This window comes from Xenopus laevis, chromosome 8L (assembly GCF_017654675.1).
Source record: "Xenopus laevis strain J_2021 chromosome 8L, Xenopus_laevis_v10.1, whole genome shotgun sequence".
Taxonomy (NCBI): Eukaryota; Metazoa; Chordata; class Amphibia; order Anura; family Pipidae; genus Xenopus; species Xenopus laevis.
Genome location: NC_054385.1, coordinates 112,744,448 through 112,766,039, shown reverse-complemented (window position 1 = coordinate 112,766,039; position 21,592 = coordinate 112,744,448). Strand labels below are relative to the sequence as shown.

Below are 21,592 nucleotides of genomic sequence, written 5' to 3'. Positions count from 1 at the left end.
GATTACCTCAATTTTAAAATTCTGTATAAAAGGTCCTTTTATAAAGAATGTGATTTTTTTCTGTTTTATTGATTAAGACATCAGTCAAACCTATCTATCGTGGAAAATATAATGTTTTTGTTATACAAACCAAGTTTATTGCTGAAAAAATAAATCATCTCTTTATTTAGATGAGTGTAGAAATGTTATAATATATTTTTTAGGTTATGTATAGTACTTGAATTTGTCATTTCTTTTTTAAAATCCCTCTACTTGACAATGAAAGTTACATTTACTGAAGGTATTCATTTAATAAATGACCACCTGTTCTGTCTGTACAAATAATTTATCTCTGGATGCCAACATAATTACCATTATGTTTTATGAAGTTCTTGTGGTTGATTTAATTATGCTGCTGGTTTTTGTTGGACCTCTTGTGATGGACGTGTGTGTTTTTTGTGAGTTCCGTAGTCAGAATTACATTAGGGTTTGGCTGTGTGCTTTGCCAGTTCACGTTTAACACTATTCATCCATATCTTTATATTATACTTGCCCCTACTAATATAAAATTTAAGGGCATTGTACCTTCATGTGATTGATTTGCCTACGGATTATATGTTTGAAGTATTTAAACCCTGTATTTTTATGTATTTTCCTTTTTCCTCACCAGTTTCTATGAAGGTGTTACTTGGTTCATCTTGCAGTTTTAGTCTTACCCAAGCAACTAGTTTTTTTTTTGGCAGGCTGACCACAAGGCTTCTATTGTGTTACAATGCCTTTACAATACATCAAAAGCTGTCATGTCATAGCAGTCCAGATTAATTTGGGGGACAAAAATAACAATATCTGTAACAGGAACAGTTGTTCCTATGTTTTTTTCATATCCTGCGCATAGCAAAAATATATACCACTGTATGTATTCCCTTGTAAGCAGTACAATTATGGAGGAACATCTTAGTATATAATTGCTTATTAAGTGATTATCCAAAATGCTATATGGCTCAGTGATGCAGCAAACATGAGTGCAGGGTTGACGACTAAGGGGCAGATTTATCAAGGGTCGAATTTTGAAATACAAAAAACTTCGAAATTCGACCATCGAATTGAAAAACTTCGAATTCGAATATAATTTGGCAATTCTACGATCGAATAAAAATCGATTTTAGCGTACGATCGAAGGATTTTTATTCGATGTGTAAAGACTTAGAAATAGTTTGTAGAAGGTCCCCATAGGCTAACATAGCAATTCGCCAGGTTTAATTTGGTGAAGTATTGAAGTCGAAATTTTTTTAAAGAGACAATAATTTGATTATCGAATGGTCGAACGATTTTTACTTCCAATCATTCAAATCGAAGTTCGAAGTCGTAGTAGCCTATTCGATGGTCGAAGTATCCAAAAAATTACTTCGAAATTCGAACTTTTTGTACTTCAAAAATTCACTCGAACCTTAGTAAATCTGCCCCTAAGTGTTATCATTATTAACTGCATACTTTCTGGCAAAGCAACTAGGGATCTATATTGGTCCCCTTGTTGTAAGAGTTGGATCAGTCTGAGGCTGCCATAGTTCCTCAAATAACCATTGTTCAGCAAACAAACCTGTGGTCTTTATAGATTCCCTATAAAACAGTTTCATTTTCTAATAAAATTGAGAAAATACAGCAAGTTATCAACAAGTTATCAGGCTATCGATACAAGTAGATTCTACAGAAGCTGTCTTTTTTACCATTGTCTTCCAGTTTTCATAGAGAAGATGATGTATTCACTTTTATCAATACTGACAGCTGCAATAAATTCAGCAAAATATATTTCATTTAAATTTTAACTCAATATAATAGAATTGTTTGGAAGAATGTAAATGTACAACCATAATCTAAATATTTTACTCGCATTCAACAGTGGTTGCTGGCAACTTGTTATATTGTATTGTTCCTATAGTATAAGGCAAAAATATAAAATCATTTCATTATTTCTTTTCTAAAGACAATGGTCATAGAATTTTCTAGTGCTACAGGGGGAAAGCTCCACTTACCCTTTATTTTTTTTATGTGTTTACATAATTCAATCTGCAAATGAGTAGGGTGATACAAAATATTAATGTTGGCTATATCATATGCATTGAATAGAAAATGTCAAAGATAAGGATTGGCTTATTTTAACCAAATGTCGAAAAATCAAGCTGGTGGTTTCTTTTTGCTTTTTGCTGTCTGAAAGCAAATGATGTTGTTGAATCTCAAAAATGTAAATACATTACCAAAAATACTGAATAGAATATATGCATGGGTATTTATGAACCAGTTTTTGTATCTTGAATGTTTTTTTTTACTTTGCCTTTGAGAAACCAGCGATAATATTTTTTTTTCGAGGGAAAACTCAAAGTGTAAATATTTTGTCTGTTATTCCAAATGAACCCCCTGCTATTGTGTTAGTGCTACAAAATAACTTTTGAAACTTTTCTGTTGACTCCATTCCTTATTTAACCGTGTTTTCTTTTCCCCTCACTGCACTACCAGGCTCGGCTTCCTTCCTGCTCATCCACCTATAGTGTTTCAGAGGTATACTTGCTTGTGCTTTTTTATTTATTTTTTTCCCATTCTTTTTAACATGATCCACAAGCTCACTCTCACCTCCACTGTGTGTTTATTATGTTTTTGTTTTTATTTTGCCTTGAAATTTGCAAAATGAGGGAGTAAACCCCATTATTGGGAAAAAGCTAAGCTTGCATGCTCACCTTGCACTTGTGTTGGACATTGTTTGAATTTCACTATGGCTGTTTGTAAATATTGCATTGTAAATCAGCATCAAAAACTGTCCGTCCATTTGTTCTACAAAGCAGCAATTCCATGGGCAACAATTTCTCTAATTTCTTAATTGAAATGATAACATCTAAACCTTTTTTTTTATTGAAAGTCGGTTACCAAAATATTGCAGGACACATATAACCACATGACATGCAACTACAAGACAGCTAGGATGACAGTGGTCACCTCTTCATGTTCAACAGTGGCTGCAGCATCAAAATGTTTTGGAACTAAATTAATTGAAATTTTACATATAATTAATCTTAATAATTTAATTTTATAATTGGCATTTTTGTTGTATTTTTAATTTTACTTACTGTGCTAAAGCTACAGGGTAATAAATAGTGAAATAATAAAACGGTGCCATATCTGTTAGTGAAGGTAAATCAGCCCATTAAGTTAAAACGCCAAAGCCTATTGTTAGCTAACTGATACTGTGAACTGGGTATGGCTGTATTGTAGGACTTAAGTTATTTGTAATCAATACATACATACCCAACTGAACATGTTTTACAAAACAGACCCAAAAGATTCTGGATCTTTCAGAAATGCATTCTAAAATGTCTGGAATTTTTAAATCTAGAATGTGGAGGGATATATTTATGGTAGGAATTTTTAAAATGGAATTAATTCAGACTTTTAAATAATTTGAAAATCTATGAGTTTAAATACAGTTTGAGGCCCTAAGCTATAGACAAAATCCATGCTCCTGCCCTCATGGGTTTCCTATAAATTAGACCAGAAAATTAGAAAACCGCCTTTAGTGTTATTAATTGATGAAGTACTTATGGTTGAAAATTTATGTTGTGTTACCATTTTTTATGACTAATACATGCATTTTTTATATATAATGAACCACACCTATTACTTTTATTCATGACCATTGAGGTCACTCAATAAAACTAAAAAAAAAACGAAGATTTTTTTTTTACTCAAATTGGAATTGCTGCTTTAAGGATAAAGAAAACCTTTTGGCAAAATAAATATTACTGCCTGTGAGGCCATATCTATCTAAAATGTAACGAAAAACTGAAATAATTGTCACAAGCTAATCTTCTTTATGGCCTTTTATCTTCTCTTTAAAATTTAAGTGGTGGAAATTGAATTTAGTAAGATGCATTCCAGCCTGGTTCTGGTCTCCAAATTCAATATCACCATGCCATGCCTATCCATTGGAAGCCCAATAATAAGACGGTCTCCAAGTGCTGACAGGATAGTAATATTATTTGCTGCATCCCAATGATATGAGATAAATCTGTATTTGTCTTTCTTATCCGTCACCCATTTTGTAAGCAGTTTTTCTTTCTGAAACCAGTATGCAGTGCTTATTTATTAATAATATTTCCAAAGTACTAACAAGTTCAGGGTTGAGTAACCGGTGTTTTTCAGATGTTGTGGGAAGATAATGGAAACTGTAGTCCCACAACAGCCAGAGAGTCATGGGTTGCAGATGCCTCTAGTTCTTCATCTTTAATAACTATGCTGCCCCTTTCAAAACAGTTCATTTTAAACAATCTGTTTAATTAAAAATTGAATTTAGGTTTATTAAAACTTATCCACCCACCTGACCTATTTTTTATGTTGCCTTTTCCAATATGAGTTTGTGAAAGAAATCCCATAAGTTCCTATAGGCGTCTACCAGTTAACGCTAGGTTGTAGAGGCAGGGCGAACCGAACTCTAAATTTTAATTATCGTTTGTAATATTCTTATGTTTTGTTTTTTATTGTGACATAAAAATTAGAGTGTTAATACTTGAGTAAAGCAACAGAAATAAGGGAGCAGAGAAGAAGATGTTCTTGTATCCAAACTGAGGAGATTTCCAGAGATGCTCTAATGCACTTAAGAAAATGTATAGATTACTTCCAGTAGTCTGGGAAGGCCAAGCCGTAGATCTTAAGCCTAGAGGGCTCGACATGGAACAGTTGTTTTAAGCATTTTTTAGCTATTTAGGTATTGGACCTGTTATACAGAATTCTTGGTACCTTGTGTTTTCCAGATAACGGATCTTTCCGTAATTTGGATCTTCATACCATAAGTCTATAAGAAAATCATGTAAACATTAAATAAATCCAATAGGCTGGTTTTGCTTCCAATAATGATTAATTATATCTTAGTTTGGATCAAATGCAAGGTGCTGTTTTATTAATTGGATAAAATGGAGTCTTTGGCAGACAGCCTTTCCATAATTCGGAGCTTTCTGGATAACGGGTTTCCAGATAATAGATCCCATATCTGTATTATCAATAAGTGCAAACATGTTCTTCAGAATTGCATTGTGCCTTTAAAATTATTATTTAGCCTTTTAGAATTTCTGGTGCAGTGACTATAGATGTTCCTACCTATTTTGTTATTCCTCATAGTAGGGGCATCAAACAGCCTCAGCTCATACAAACTGCAAACTTTATCCATTTCTGATGGCAGTTGTATCCATGACTGCATGAAGGACAAATGTAGAGTGGCTTCACCTTAAAGTAAAGTATTTGGCCAAATATATGTGGACAGCCACTTATAATTAACGTCACTGGCTATTTAAGCCACACCCATCATTGCTAGCACAGGTGTAACAACATCATTCATTAAAATTCTTGACAATTCCATGATTTCTGCTCTTTGTCAATAGATTGGAGTAGACTTTTTCTGCATAGTAATGCCCTTATGCACAAAGTGAGCTCCCTACACAATGGGTTTGTTGAAATGACAGCGGAAGAACATTCCTGGTCTGCACAAAGGCCTGACTGAGCCCAACTGAACACATGTGGAATAAATTTGAACGCTAATGCAAGTCTGGCCTGGTCATCCACAATCAGTGTCCAACAAGCAAATCCCAATACCAATGTTGCAAGTGTAAAGCTTTCCTAGAATAGTAGATGGTCAAAAGATGACTACGGTAAATTCACGTTAATACCCTTGATCTTAGAACGGGATATTGGACAGGCAGTTGTGCACCTTCCTTTAGCCACATAGAGTACTAAATAAAGACAAACCCTTTGCATGTGCACTTCACGATGGAGATTATCAACTGAGGTTACAGAAGATGATACTGTTAGAAACTATGTTATCACGGAAATCAGGGACAAATAAAGGACTTTGTGGATGTATGGTAGGTCTGGTTCAGCACAAACAAAGGCAGGAAGTGTAGTGAAATAACCCAAGTGTCCTATAAATCATTTTTGTTTATAACTTTATGATTTTGTCTACCTCCAGCTGTGCACAGCTTATCATTTTTGCATTTGCTTGGGTGGTGTTTACACTTTTTTTGTCTTTTTTCAGAGGTACAAAATACCATGTACAGTATGTGCTCTAATTTAAGTGTGGATTTATCTTCCAATATGTTTACTTTAAGGGATATATATATTTATATGTGTGAGTTTTCCTCAACTGAAGCCTTATAGACAACTGAAGCCTTATAGACAACTGAAGCCTTATAGACAATGCATCAAAAGTCGGGGCAGTATAGGGGCTGAGATCCAGTGCCTCCCTGAGCTTCTTCTCCAAAAAAAAGGGGGGAACTTATAAGAATTTGTGAGCAGAGGTCAGTCAATTAGTTTTGCCATTAATATCATCACCCCCTCACCCATATGTCACCCACTGACTCCTTGGTGCCACTGACGATCTTGGGCACTGTGCTTGCATTCATATGAATTTACAACAACTAAACTCAATAGTTATTCTTTTGTGTCTATGGCCACTCCTGGGCTTGTGCTGATACAACCGTGTTATTTTTTCTTTTTTGCTGTAGGAAGCAATGGAACCTATTTGTGGTTTGCTACACACAATTAACATTATTTTGAAATTATTAGTTTTAACTATGAAACACTTGTTTTATTTCTGATAAAGTACATTTTTTTGAATGACTTTGATTCCCATAAAAACTCTAGCATTTAGATGCAGATTTATCAAGGGTCGAATTTCAAATTCGTGTGAGTTTTTTAACACTCGCATAAACTCGTAATTCGACCAATCAAAATTTATCATTAAAATGTAATTTTTCAAAGTCGGGTGGATAGAATCGACACGAAAACTCTAACCGAATTTGAATCGCATTCGATTTGAATTTCAAAATCTCGATTCGAGTTTTTTCTCTGTAAAAAACTCGAATGTCTGGAAGGCTGCAAACAACTCCAAATTGATCCCTAGATGTCTCCCATTGACTTAAACCGCAATTCAGCAGGTTTTAGGTAGCAAATAGTCTAATTTGAGTTCTTAAAGGGCTAGAGTATGATAAATCTTGAAAATCTTGAAAATCTTTTAAAATCTCGAATCAAATTTGACCGTTTTGACTATGAAAAAACTTAAAAAAAAATTTCAAATTTGAATTTTCAATTCGACCCTTGATAAATTTGCCCCTTAATATATATATATATATATATATATATATATATATATATATATATATATATATATATTGCAGTGCATTACTTTATATATCATATCATTTATGATATATAGTCTTTCTTTTAGTGTATATAATGAAAACCTTTAATCCCTTTAATTAGGAAAGATCTTATTTGTACAAAATAAATAGATGTGTGTGTATATATATATATATATATATATATATATATATATATATATATATATATATATATATATATATATATATATATATATAATAAAGCATGGAGTTATCAGCAATTTTTTGCTAGTAACTTCATAATTGATTTAAAAGAGTAAAATAGAGTTGTGCAGTTCTTTATTACAACAAGAGAGCAACCTGGATAGAAACAAATGCACCTTCTAGAATAGCCCAGTGCACACCATGAATGATGCAAAATCTCCTTGAGAAAGGATTTTTTCTGAAACGTTGGGGTCTCGCAACTGCACAATGTGTCTGCTTTCACTACCACTACTTGCTACTTTGCACTTTGTTCACTGGTGGTACATATATGCTATTTTGTGTAATATAGGTGTATTGCAGCATTTTTATGCTTTTGCATACACCATGGCGTGCATTGGGCTATTCTAGAAGGTGCATTTTGTTCTAAGGATCTAAGGAAAACTAGCATGTTCCTTTGCACCCATAATAATATGTATAAGTTTCTAATATAGAATATGAAAAAGTAATATTGTATCAGAGTCCGTCCTTACTTTAGATTTTGTCAAGTAGTAAACAGATGCAGCAAATTGATGCCTTTGATAGCATCTATGGTTGGCTATCCCAAAATCCAGAACAGCTTGAGGCAAATTTATTCAAATTTTAATTTTGACATTAGGGGGGTATTTATCAAAGTTTTAGAGATTTCTGGGGGTTTTTATACTTTAAATAAACTCACAAATCGAATGTTTTCTGATTTATGAAAAGACTTGAATGGGAAAAATTCGAATCAGTGAATTTGGTGTGAAAAACTCAAATTGATCAAGTTTTCAATGAAAAAATAAAATTGCTTGAAATAAATCAATTTTTTTCAAACTATTTCCAGCTTTGGGGTATAATAAATCATGAAAAATTTCAGCTTTTTTAAAAAAAAAAAAAAATTCACATTTTTTTTCTAACCAGAAAATTAGTTTTGACTGAAAAATACCATCGGCAGCTCAAATTTTTCGGATAAAAATCAACTCAACCTTTAATAAATAACCCCTAAAACCTGAAAATGCTCTTGTATATGAAAAACAACTCCAAAATAAAAAATTTGGTCTCTTAGAGAAATGATAAAACATCCAGAACACAGGTGAAATACCACGTTCTACCATTCATTTTCAGTGAGTCTGTGAAAGCTCTAATTAATCACAAAAAGTCAAATTGAAGAATAGCTTGAAATGTGAAATTCACCTTCACTGATATTGTTTCACATAAATCTTGAGAATTTGCATTTCAGGAACTCAAATTCAAATTTAGAATTTTTGCCCTAAAAAACTTAAATCACAGTAAAAACTCAAATTCAATTTGCTATCAATTGATTCAACATAAATATAAAGTGGAACCCCACAAAAATGTCTTCATTTAAGGAAATTGTACACTGTTAAGGTGGCCATACACGGAGAGATCCTCTCGTTTGTCGATGTCGCCAAACAAACGGGTCTCTCCCCGATATGCCCACCTTGAGGGCAATATCGGGCTGATCCTAATGATGGCTTTACGGGCGGTCGGATCGCGGGACCGCATCAACGAACAGATGCGGCCGCGATCCGACGGGATTTTTAGTCCCATCCGATCGAGATCTGGCCGACTCAATTGGGGAAGCCCGTCGGGGGGCACCATACACGGGCCAATAAGCTGCTGACTCGCTCTGTCGGCAGCTTTTATCGGCCCGTGTATGGCCACCATTAGAGATCTTTAGTAGTTGAAAGTAGTTGAAAGTAAGATGTTACTTCAAACACCTATATCAGTACATTAGTTGTGTGTGTATGTATGAGACTACATGTATTATGAATTGTGATACATTAACACTTTTTGCATATATATTATTTTTCAGTATTTTTCTGTATCAGTGAAACCTTGATAAAATGCCTTAGTCGTGCCAGGAGTTTTAGTCTTTACAAAGTTGTATGTAAGAATCCTCACATCACATTTGTTAACTCAAACTGTAAGTAACCCCTTTCCATCATTTTGAGGCACCACCAAAGGATCACCAATCATTTTTTTTGTCAAATAATGGTTAAGTAGTTCTCATTTTCTACTGCCCTGGTGAAAGAGCACAAGGGGTTTTAAATTGGTAAAGTGTGCAGAACTGTCACTACTGATCCTTGCACCCTCAGTCACTCTCTATCCTTCATGTCTGAATAATGTGCAAGCTAGGGGGCATTCCAGAGGCCACCACCCACACCCTTTAGAATGCAGCACCGCCAAATGCAAGCACTACTACATTCAGAGGAAATTATTTGCAGTCTATTAGGGGTAAATATAGAGCTGTTCTTTAAAGAATCTCTCATATTCACTTTTGGTGCCCTTGGATTCATGGTTTTGGATTCAAGCTATGGCTTGGTCCTCAAAGAGCAACATATGTTCTTCAAAGAGCAACAATAATTTATATAACCAATTAGTCGGTCATGCAAATGATCGTGATCTGAAAATCTATATATGCTATTGTTTTTATCTCTCTAATCACTTCTGGTGAAAATCTTTACCCTCAGTTCCATGGCTTTGGATCCAAGCTGTGGCTTAGTCCTCTCTTTAGTGCCAGCAAGGCTTGTTGCTGTTCCCTAGCAGGGACACCTGTGATATTTTTGTACTGGCTTGAAATTAGAACATGTTCTGCTAGTTGTCCTTGCTTTTTTTCTGGCAATTGGGGAGAACAGTTATGTCATTACTAATTCTACCAATGGTCAGTACTTAAGATAGACCTGATGAAAGATTTCCCTATTTTAAAGAAAACAAATATAATATAGAACTATTCCATATTTTAAATACTGTAGAGATCAGCCATTAGTTATGGTCTCTTGCAACTCCAGTTGTCTCATCATCCTAGATAGACATCCTTGGGTTCTGCAAATTCCACCGCCCCTTCATGAGGGCCCCAGCCTTCCCTCACTATTACTGGAATTAACTTGGCCTGTAAATGGAAAGTAGTGCAAAATATTTTTAAATATATTTACTAGTTTTCATTTTAAAGAACAAAACAATCCCAGAAGAGAGTGAAAGAATTTATTGCAGGGGAACCTTGCAGGAGGGTGAAGCATTACTTTGTGTATTTCTGTCCCATACCATTGTTTCATCTTCCCTTATTTTATACATGAACTCAAGACAGTACAAGTGTTTGTGCCTGTGTATATATTGTTTATCTGGCTTCCATGGCTGTTGTTGTAGATAGGCCATAACCAGTTGTTGTGTTTGAATTCCAGCTTATGACACAGTGCTGTGTGTGTTTGAGCAGTAGCAGCTCAGTTCATTAATCCATTCCATGACCAAGCAATAATAATGAAGAACTGGCTCATGAACCAAATTACACATTTTTTTTCCAGGACATTTGGATTGCTGCCCCCTCCTTTTCTCAGGTTGTATTCTCCACTTTCCGTTTTCATAGATATAGTGGTTTGCTTTCTCTCCGCTTCTCTTACTTTTCCATACTTTTGGTGTAGTGTGCTTCTTGTGTCATTGGTGTGAGAACGGGAGCCCTGCTCCCCCTTTTTCTTTTCCTTCTTCTCAAAAGATAACTGCATATTTCTGTATGTTTCTTCTTCTTGTGTTCCTATCTTCTGCGCATTTGTATTGTGTTAACTGAGCCAATTGTTTTTAAAATGATATGTATGTTAATGCAAAATGATGGCGTGCAAAGTTTTCTAACTCATATATAGAATACGTCTTCCTCTATGAATGTAATAAATGTGTCCTGTTGAAATCTCAAGTCAGGTATAAACAGGACAGTTCCACTGATACTTAAACCTTTCAGCTGCGCTACGGAACTGGTCATCATTGCATAAGAAAGTGGGCTTGTCTTTCCTGAGGCAAAAAAGGCCGTTCACGCAACAGGTCAATCCAAACACCAATGTAGATTATTTTTTTGGGGGGGTTCTTTTTTTGTTGTTTTTTTTTTAAATATACCAGTAGTATAGTTTTCATAAAAGACAACCACAAATGAGATTTTTATTTTTAGTACAAGTTATACTAAAAGTTTTAAGAATATAAGCTACTTTACATGCAGATGCCCCAGTACCTAGGAGCTATTCCCCTTTCTCTTGTGTGTTTTAAAAGGTAAAGGTAAGTCTTTTTCCTTTGCTGGCACCTTAAATTGTGTCATGGGTTACTTAATATATGGACCAAACAAAAGTTCATCCCACCAAGACTTGAAAGAATTGCCTGTGCTAAATGAAATATGCAGTTGTGGACTTACATGCAAACAACATTCTTCCAGTACCTAATCACCTTGCTACATGCTGCTGCTGTCGGGGCCATGTGTTTTTGCAATCTTCCCACATACTATAAATGTAACATACACATTAATGTCACAATTCCATCCAAACTGTGCATTGTTATAGAATATTTCTGTTTGTTGTGATATGTGTTTATAGATGTTACAAATTATTTTATCCAAAACTCTGTGTGTGTTTGTGTGTGTGTTTTAGCCTTTGTACATCTATTGTTAATTGTATTGTAGTCAAGTTATGGCATAATTGGCACCAGCTTCAGTTATTTATCAAGCGCCAAATACCCAAAAAATTCAGATTTTTCAGACCAAAAAAAAAAAAACCTGAATTTTTCCGATCCGGTCCGATGGTCTGAAAAGCACGAATCCGAAAATCCGGCATCTCAAAGTTCCTGGGTCCTGTATAAGTAAATGAGGAAGGTCCCAGTGTCTGCGCTGCTGTCTGTAACAATATCCTATGGTTTCGGAGATTTCGGACCGAAAAGTTCGTAGTATTTGCAGAAAAGTCCGAAAAATTTGTGCTTTTCGAGCAAAGGTCCGAAGTTATCGGATTTTTGGCTGAACCTATTTTTTCAGACTTTTTTAAACGATAAATAAGGTCTATTCAGGCAATCGGAGTTGCTCGGATTTCTAATTTAGAAATACTGAGATAAATTCGGACCTTGATAAATAACCCCCTTAGTGTTGAACCTTCTAAACGCCAGAGATTTGTTAATAGTTTACATTAAAATGTGACGGTATGGTGGTTTTATGTGGATGTATCTATCCATAAAGTTCATCTAAGACCCTTCTTGTGCAACAAAGCAGCAGCTTTTGCTAGTATGGGTCTAATAACCCATAGCAACCAGTCAGCAGGGAGCACTTTCTGGATAGCTGTTCGAAAAAAAATAAATTTGGTGAGCGTTTGCAAGAATCTAAGAACTGCATTTCGTGATTTGTAGCCTATACCTGTAGTAGTAAGGATGTTGTATTAATAAATGGGGATTCAGTTTGCAGGTCAGCCAAATCCCAGCTTAGTAAAAAAAAATGGAAAATATTTGGTACTGGGACTCTTAGAATTATTTTTTATGAATGTTAACTGTCAAATAATCTGCTCAGAAAAACACTGTGGGTCTAATTTTATTTTATTTTCAAGCAGTGGGCAAGTGAAAGCAACACAGTTTTTAACGATGCAATTTTGTGGATTGAGTTAATCTTAATATTTTTAATATGGAAGTTTTGACTTTTAGCATTTAGCCAAATTATAGTGAAGGCTTTTTCCCTTCATTCATGTTCAAAAATTATACATTTGGTGATTCTAAAAGTACTTTTAAAATAACACAATACACCTGAAGTGACTCTGAATATGTATTTTTCATTTGTTCTCTGTTTAGCTTGTATTGCAACATTTAGGTCTTTGCTCGTTATTTTTTCTGTAGTGGAAAAAATGCACCTTGTGTGTCATTTCCATTCCTTCTTGAAAAACTTTTTTAATTCGGAGGAGTGTTCAGCAACACTAACTGAGAACATGAAAAGTTTTGCTTAAAAAAGGAAAATTAAATTACATAATTTCCCATAGTAGAATTGCTCTTAAAGTGCTTTATAGTGGGTCGACTAGGTTACATTACTTTCTATTTCCTAACAAAAGCATTATATTTTTTTTCTTTAAGAACTACTTTACATTAGACAAACAAGCTTTTCTGAATAGTATGCGTCTTCTTTCCTAATGTTTTAACCCAATGCTTGTGTATACATCAGTTGTAAAGTAAAGCTACATTTTCATGGCCAATAGAGATGTCCAAAAATAGAAAAGCCACTAGGGATGCAACACATTTTGCAACTTTTGGTTTGGGCTGAATACCTAATAATCGACAAAAGATTTGTACAAATATAATTCTCCAATTTGAATGTGTTACATATTGAGTAAAATCCCACCAAATTGGCATATTTACTTAAAAAAATACAGATTTGGCTCACCTAAGCACTAAGGGACTAATTTGTCAATGTTTGAGTTAAAGTTGTTTTGAGGAATCAAAATTAGAATTTCCCCAATTTTAATGTTCAAGATTAAAGTACAGAAAACCCAAAACTTGCCTATGAAAAAGTACATGTAGAAGTCATTGGAAGTTGTATTAGCTAAATTCAATCTAACTTCAAATTTGAGTTTTTGAGATCAATTTGAAATCAGGCAAACTGAAAATGAAGGGTAGAATTTTCCATTGAATTGTTTAATGTTTAAAAGCCACTAAAATATGATTTATAAAGATCTTCACTTTTTAAATTTTTGATAACTCTCCATCCTAGTGTTTACTTGTCAGCTTTTTCATTGGCAAGTTTTTGGGTTTTCTGTACAGAAAACCTAAAAACTTGCCTATGAAAAAGCTGACAAGTACATGTAGAAGTCATTGGGAGTTGTATTAGCTAAATTCAATCTAAGTTCAAGTTTGCGTTTTTGAGATGAATTTGAAATCAGGCAAACTCATTGAAAATGAAGGGTAGAATGTAATTTTCGCTTCCATTTAGTTGTTTAATGCTTATAGTAAAAGTCACTGAAAAGAAATTTTAAAAAAAGAATCACAAATTCGAGATCTCAATTTTTTAAATGTTTTAATAACTCTCCATCTTAGTGTTCATCTGAACAGATATTCTGCAAAAAAAACGCTGAAATTATATCAAGTCCAAACTGAATCCAGGAGTTAGCATGTCAGTATAAGGCACATTTTTAAAGAATTGTCCACCCACAAACAGGTTTTTCTTTATAATCAAAGAAAATTGAATTCTAAGCAAGTTTCAAGTGTACATTAATTTAAAAACAATTATTTTAAAATGTACAGTAATTGCTGTTGAAAGCATTATCTGTCTCCTACAATTCCCTCTTTTCCTTTTTATGATTAATCCTACCGTTGCAATATTTTAGCAGTAGTCAGCTCGCCTCCGATCAAGACTCAATTCCCACAATGGCCGCTCATGTTCTGTGATTAACAGAACAATAAAAGCATCAACTAACAATAGATAAATTTGTATTTTTTTTTATATACTTTTGCTTAAAATAATAAAACCTGTAGCATCTTAATGCAGTAAGGCTGAAAGACACATGGCTTTGCCACCAACTTAATGAAAAACAAACATACAGTCTTGTATTCTTACACCTCTATGAATATATCTATATTACTTAAGATCTGCAACAGCCACTTTAACATGCCAATAACACTAATGTGTATGTTCCAATGATTTGATGCTGGAATGTTAGTTGGAAGCTAGATGAGTCCAGGTCACCTTCAGATCAATTTTACTTTCTATATTGACCCTTTGCATTCAATTATTTCTTCATTTTTCATCAGGCCTTTCCAATTTCCTACTTATTAACCCCCTTACCCCCTTTCCCATTTTTCACTGTCACCCTTTTCACCCCCATGTCCATGTGCTCCTATTAATCTCTCCTTCATCAAGCAGACCAATTGTGGTATAAATGATACACAAGGCTGTTCTCTGAGAAGCCATTAACCATAATATGGCAATAATATTGTCGATTCAAGTGTTTAGTGCTGTTATCTCCCGCAATCATCCTGCAGAATATTTGATTTTGTATGGTATACCTGGAGTTTATTCTGACTTGCAAACGACAGAAGGAATATTGGTGCGTGTCCTTCTCTTTCAATGTCAGTGTCGAATTAGTATGCAGTATAGATGTTCTGTATCCCTGCTATGACACCGGTCAGCTACACCACTCCACCAGTGTAATAGAATTGCATTCAATCACAGCAGAGTGCTCTATTGATTAAGTTAGTTCCAAATGCTTTGAATGCAGACAATAACTATTTTCCCTCCACATCTACCCATTTCTGCTCTTCTTACATATCTCAGACTGTGCCTTGATTATTATTTTTTATATAGAAAAAGGATATTGTACTGGAACAAAAACATAAAATAGGACATTGAAACTTAAAATAGTCATAAATGGACATTTTAGGCACCGTTGCCTCCAGCTTTATGATATTTCTTTAGGCAATGCTCCTTAATATGTGGAACACTTCTTTAGACCTTACTTTAGCATCGAGCTGTAGAATCTACTGGGATTGCTGTCGACAATTTCCTCAAAGCTTAAGTGTATACATACAAGTCTAAAGGCAATGTTCTTGCATTTATGCTATTTAATGTGTTTTGGTCCTCAAAATATGCCTTCTAGAGAGACTATTTTTGCAGGGAGAGGTGGTCAAAGCCTAGCAAAAGAGGTTGAATGCCCCCAACTTGTTCCCCCTGTCAGTTAGGACTGAGTTGAAACCACGGGACTGGTAGAATGATTGATCTGACTATAGTGAATATTTTATCAAAAGTATATGTAGTTCCACCCGTTGTAGATAGTTCATGAAAAATCTAAAGACTTATGTGAAAAAAGAGAATAGAAAAAATAGAATAAAACATAAAAAAAAATAAAAAAAAGACATAAAAATAAACGGCATCAAAGTCAGTTCTGTTATTCAACTTGGTCCAGAGATCATAACCTGTACACAGTCACTGTTGTGTAGTCCATTGCCTACGTAGTGTGTTATGTGTTGTTCTTCATGGATCGATACACACTATATGAGTATAGGAGTCCAGAAGCTAATTATAGCACTCAGTGTACAGCAGCCACGAAAGTCTCACATCACAGAAACAGAGAGTTCTCATCTTTCTGCTCAGGAGAGTATTACCTACTCACTCCCCCCTAAGGAATGCAATTACTGGTCAGAGTCAGGCTGCAGAATCTGGCCTTATGTAGTACTTCATTCAAACGGAGCATTGTCACACAAGGCAGTGGTTACGACTGGGTACAAAATAAGCAACACCGTCACTTCTAACCTGTTCAGTGTTCACCGCGAGGTTCCGGGTCCTCTAGAGCCAACCACCTCTGTCTGGATGCCGATGAACTCAAAGATCCATTCCACGGCCATGGGAACCACCTCATATACGTTAAGGATGTTACAGTTGAACTCGTACATCCTACGTGCGGCTGCTGGCATTTTAGCTGTCAGTCCTTGCCAGTGTCCATCCAACCACATCTCTCTTGCTGTGACTCCGGATTAGGTGGGTGTAGATCAAGCTGGTCGTGGGAATTGTCGGCCAGTATCGTAAGCGTAGGGATTGCTTGCACCACTCCAAACTTATTGTAGGCCAAAAAGGGATGTATCGGTCGCATCAATCGCAGCTGTTATTCCTCACGCCAAACTGGATATGGGTATGTTATTCAATATAATGATTAAATGTCAAAGTCACACGGATGCCAGGCTCTATTTACTCTAAACAATCCATCCAAAAGTCGGCACTCTCGAAAAATAGAAATAACTTGCCTGGATGCAGTATCAAAAATCAAAGTAATAGTCCATCGAATAGAAACCGCACTCACAGGTCTTAAGTATATTTTTATAAAAAAATAATTTATTATCACATTGGCAGCTGATGTTTCAGCCAAGTCCTAGGCCTTTCTCAAAGTGCAAGATGCTTAATGAACATCCCAAATATACAGGAAATGCGGGAAAACAGTTGATGTAACAATGACGAATCCCCCTCACTAGCACTGGCTGACTCCACAGAAACATAGCATATTATATTATATGAGATAACTATGAACTCCACTTTTAAAGTGCAATATTTTATAGCAAAGATTCTAATGAAATGTTTCTTTGCCCATGATACATATGACATGGTATTGTACTATACATGTCTGTATTTGGTCTGCCTTCACATAAATATCCGGTCAGGCATTTCTATTCAGCACTTCCTAGATGTCACTGTTCTCCCCACATTCCCCCCATTCTCTTAACTATTTAATTGTGTAGCCAGGGCATGGGGATAGACATCAGGTCCCCCATTCTGGTGCACAAACAAGATTCTGAGATGAAGGCTTGCCTTAATAACAGTGTCCACAAAATGGCTCCTACCTACTTGCTATAATTAGGACATCCCAGACTGAAGGAAGCAAAATTCAAATAATTTATATAGTGTAATTAAGTTAATTTTGCTTGACTGATGTGATAAAATAGGATTTGGAATATTTTTTTTGGGTGACAGGTTCCCTTTAATCTGTAAAGGTTTAAAAGTCTTAATTCACCATATTCTGTGTTAAATTGGCCATTTTCAGATTTTATTCTGTGTACGATGAATGTTCGGAAAGCAATCGTACGATTACGTGCCATGAGCTAAAACTAACCATTCAGACGATGTTCTGGCCATTAATTGACAGACCGCAATCGTGAGAAAATTATGTCCCAGAAATAGTAGTGACAGTCACCAATGGATATCGTCAGATAAGCAATACATGCAAAGATATTATCGTTAGCCAACAGAAATTTTCAAATCTGTCTGATCGACTGAGCGACCGATCACCATGGTATCAAAATTGTTGGGACTAATATTCCGAGCCCATAGAAGGCCTGAGAATCATACAAAACATCTATTCTTGCAATTGTTTCTGCATGTCAGTGGTCAGCTTTATATGTATGTTTTTGAAGAATTTTTAAGGGCAAACTTACCAAAAAAACTAAGACCTTGGTATCATTAAAGGTAACACAGCCGCTGGGGGAGGGGAATTTTTGGTTTACGAGTGACTTCTGACCCAGGACAACATAGCAAAGCTACACTTCAACACAAGTGGGAGTTCAATCATTTATGGAAAATACTAGGATAAAGTACTGGCTAAGTTAAACATATAGTTGGCAAAATATACAGTTATACATATATGTGTGTAAATGTGATTATATAGAATTACAGTATATCCTAATTAATAATGTATCACTTGACAATACATCATTATAATATTATATAAAATCAGGGAAATGTATTCATTTTATTCATAATATATAGGTGGGACCACAAAACAACAATGTAAAATGAGGGAAAACTTAAAATCAGGGGATGTAAAATGGGGCTTCTACTATATATATATATCAGGTGTTCTTACCATAGTAAGATTTTTGGGGAATGCCACTCAGAGTGACTTTCCATACATATAGTAAATACAAGGGGCCCAAACAGTCTATGTGTCGAAGGTGAGTATGAAAGCCATTGGGTCTTCTCCGTGAAATCAGCGATTGGCAGGCTCCATACAAGAGCAGTCAAGTGCAGCAATAGACATGTCAATTCTTATTTCAGGGGTCTCTGGGCTCTTGGTATAATATAGTTAAAGTATTTGACTCTTTACCATGTCGGGTCTGTGGCTTCCATCAAATGCAGAGACACAGTGTATATTAATATTAGCTTAGTCTGCTGGTGGGACAGTGCCAATGGCAGGCCTAGAGCCTGCTTGTTGGTGCCAATATTTGACCTGTTCTGAAAAGTAAACAGGCTTGAGCAATATTTTACTACACTGTGATTACTCGGGTAAATATAAGTCCATGAGCCAGGGATATTCCTTATTTAATATAAATAAATAAGCAAATTACAGTAGATGAGAGCTGGCAGCTTTACTGAAGCTTAACTGATGTCTATAGATGTAACAGCTGGAAGCAGTTTGAATGAAAAGGTTACTCTGAGAGACTACATGGTTGCAGAAAAAAGTAAGATGTGCTGCATTTTCATTGCAAGAAATGTGGATACAAAGTTGTTTAATGTGTAGGGTTATGGCTCACCACCTACCCTTCTGTTAAGCAAAATATAAATTATAGAGCCATGATTTAATTACGGAATGTAGTCTATGTTATTCATAGAATGCTTCAGTATCTTGAGTATCCACAGAGGTCAAGCGTTGAGTGGGTTGAATAACCTATAAGTTTTGCATTCTTTTTGTCTTTTCTAAAAGAAGCTTCTTGATTTAGGATTTTCTGATTTTAGAGTTAGGTGCTATCAGAGCCCAGTAAATAGGAATTTTGTTGGTAATGTGTTATGCCTATCCATGCCAGTGTACAAAATCATAAAATTTGGCCCACTGTGCCCTATTTACTTTTGTTTTAAAAATCAGAAACAGGGCACACATGAACAAAAGCCAAATTATTGGACAACTTGTTAACATCAACAGTGACCTGGAAAATGAGCCATTTTTCTAGCTGGCTGGTGACTTTAGAGTTTAGAGATATCCCTTGGACCCAAAGTCACAGGCAGATTTTGGCCTTTTTGCAATTTATAGGCTGATTCTGTGCATTTGTACCAGTTTTCTAATTATTTGGTTTATGTTGAACACAGGTGTATACTGGGCCTAACATAAAGTTCATTCTCTCTCCTTGTATATCTCTCTTTAAGTCAGTGCGCAATTATAAAAATGTATTTGTACTAAACTTTGACAAGTAATTTTACTTTATGCTGTAATGCCCACCCAAGCTGCCCCAAGTGTAATTCATTTCACCGAAGCTGAGGCATCCCCTGAGCTGGGGATAAAAAGAGTTATGGTATATGAGACCCATTAAACAAAAGGCATTTGGTGAGAGGAAAGGGACTGCTCTTTTGCATTGCCCATAGCATGCTTTTCCATTCCATTGTGTTCATTGTACTTGAGTGATTTCCGTATACAGTGCCATTAATAATGTTGATGTATTGGTGAAAAGCAAATTCTGTCACTTGTATTACTGTGTATATGTTTTGTTCCAGGTGTTTGCTATTTAAGCATATTATTGCACCAACAAAATGCCAACATTGGTTCTACAGGACAAGGCGTGTCTTAGGGGCAATTTTTTAACTGAAGATAAATTGTTATGGGCACCTTTTGCCTTGGGCCTTTTTAACCCTTAACCAAGTTTTATAAAATAAAGAAACAACACATCTCCTGTTATCAACCCCAAATCATTTATTTAATGTCACATGGCCAATGTGCTATTTGTCAGTTGTGCTTGGTACAGGAGAAACAGGTGAAAATTGTCCCAGAATTCTGTTTGCAGCCTTGTTTGACTGCTTATTCCCCTCTTTAAATAAGAGCAAGCCCCCTGCTGGCTTCTTGTAAGGGGGATAAAATTCAATTGGAGGGCATAGGGAAGGCAGTACTGCAAGATGAGCCAGTTAAAACTTCACAGAAGCTAGGGAAATTGAACTTGGAACGTTAGATATTATGGTAGGGTGACCCTGTAACCAGTTTTGCAAGTGTCTTAATAAGTGGGCAGTAATAAATGTAAACTGATTTAAAATGTTTTATTGATGTAAGCTCCCTCAGTTTTTTATATATTATCTATTCAATCAATTCAGAAGCCTCTCAATTTTCTACAAAGGTACAAAGCAAGAACTTGGAATGTAAACTACCTTACTTTTAGTGAAATCCTATGAGCCTCTTGGTGATTATTTTCTGTCAGCAGGAATTTTAGAAACGGATATTAAAAGCTGTAGCCTTGCACTCAATTCTAATTACTGCTGATTTTTCCTTTTGGAGATTTCTCCATTGTTGGCATATTATAGATAAAAGAGCAAAAAAGGGCCGCAACTGCTCACCGCTCTCCCCTCAGGCCAGGTGCTCAGTCAGACAGTGTCCCCACTGTAAACACAACAAAACTCGAAAGGCAGACGGCACTTCTGAAAATGGGGTTTATTGGAGTTCCTGCTGGAGAAACCAAACGCGTTTCGGGAGTTATCCCTTAGTCATAGGTTAACCATGTTAACCTATGACTAAGGGATAACTCCCGAAACGCGTTAGGTTTCTCCAGCAGGAACTCCAATAAACCCCATTTTCAGAAGTGCAGTCTGCCTTTCGAGTTTTGTTGGCATATTATAGCACAAATAACTCATTGATTAGTTTATGTGATCCATTTTGACCCCCAGAAGGCTGAGATGTTCTAGGATATTGCTCGTTATCTGTGGATATTTCAGCAACTGTTAATATTGATAATATGAAAACACTAACCTTTTGGTACAATATCACAGCTACAGTATCCAGCACCTTCCCATGTCCAGCAGATGTTGGTGGCAACTGTAACTCTGAAACACCAACCAAAGGTTGGAATGTTAAGGAAGAAGATGTCATTAATATTATAGCATTTTTATTGGCAAAATTTTGCCCATGAGGATAAAAAACCAAAATTGCGTACCAAAGAAGGGTGTTATTCAAGGGTTACTGTTCCATATCCCATGGCAAGTGACAATA

At 35.5% G+C, this 21,592-nt stretch overlaps 1 protein-coding gene across 20 annotated transcripts in view; it reads left to right on the top strand.

The window, feature by feature from the left end:
* The window catches only part of gphn.L (gephyrin L homeolog), a 216,335-nt gene that overhangs the window by 168,384 nt on the left and 26,359 nt on the right, over positions 1-21,592 (top strand). For 12 of the 20 annotated variants that reach the window (XM_018229287.2, XM_018229286.2, XM_041572208.1 and 9 more), the window contains 2 exons: positions 2,491-2,532; positions 10,679-10,711. The exons of 2 other annotated variants lie outside the window; for them this stretch is intronic. In XM_018229287.2, coding sequence (XP_018084776.1) covers positions 2,491-2,532; positions 10,679-10,711 — 75 coding nt within the window. 20 annotated transcript variants of the gene reach the window in all.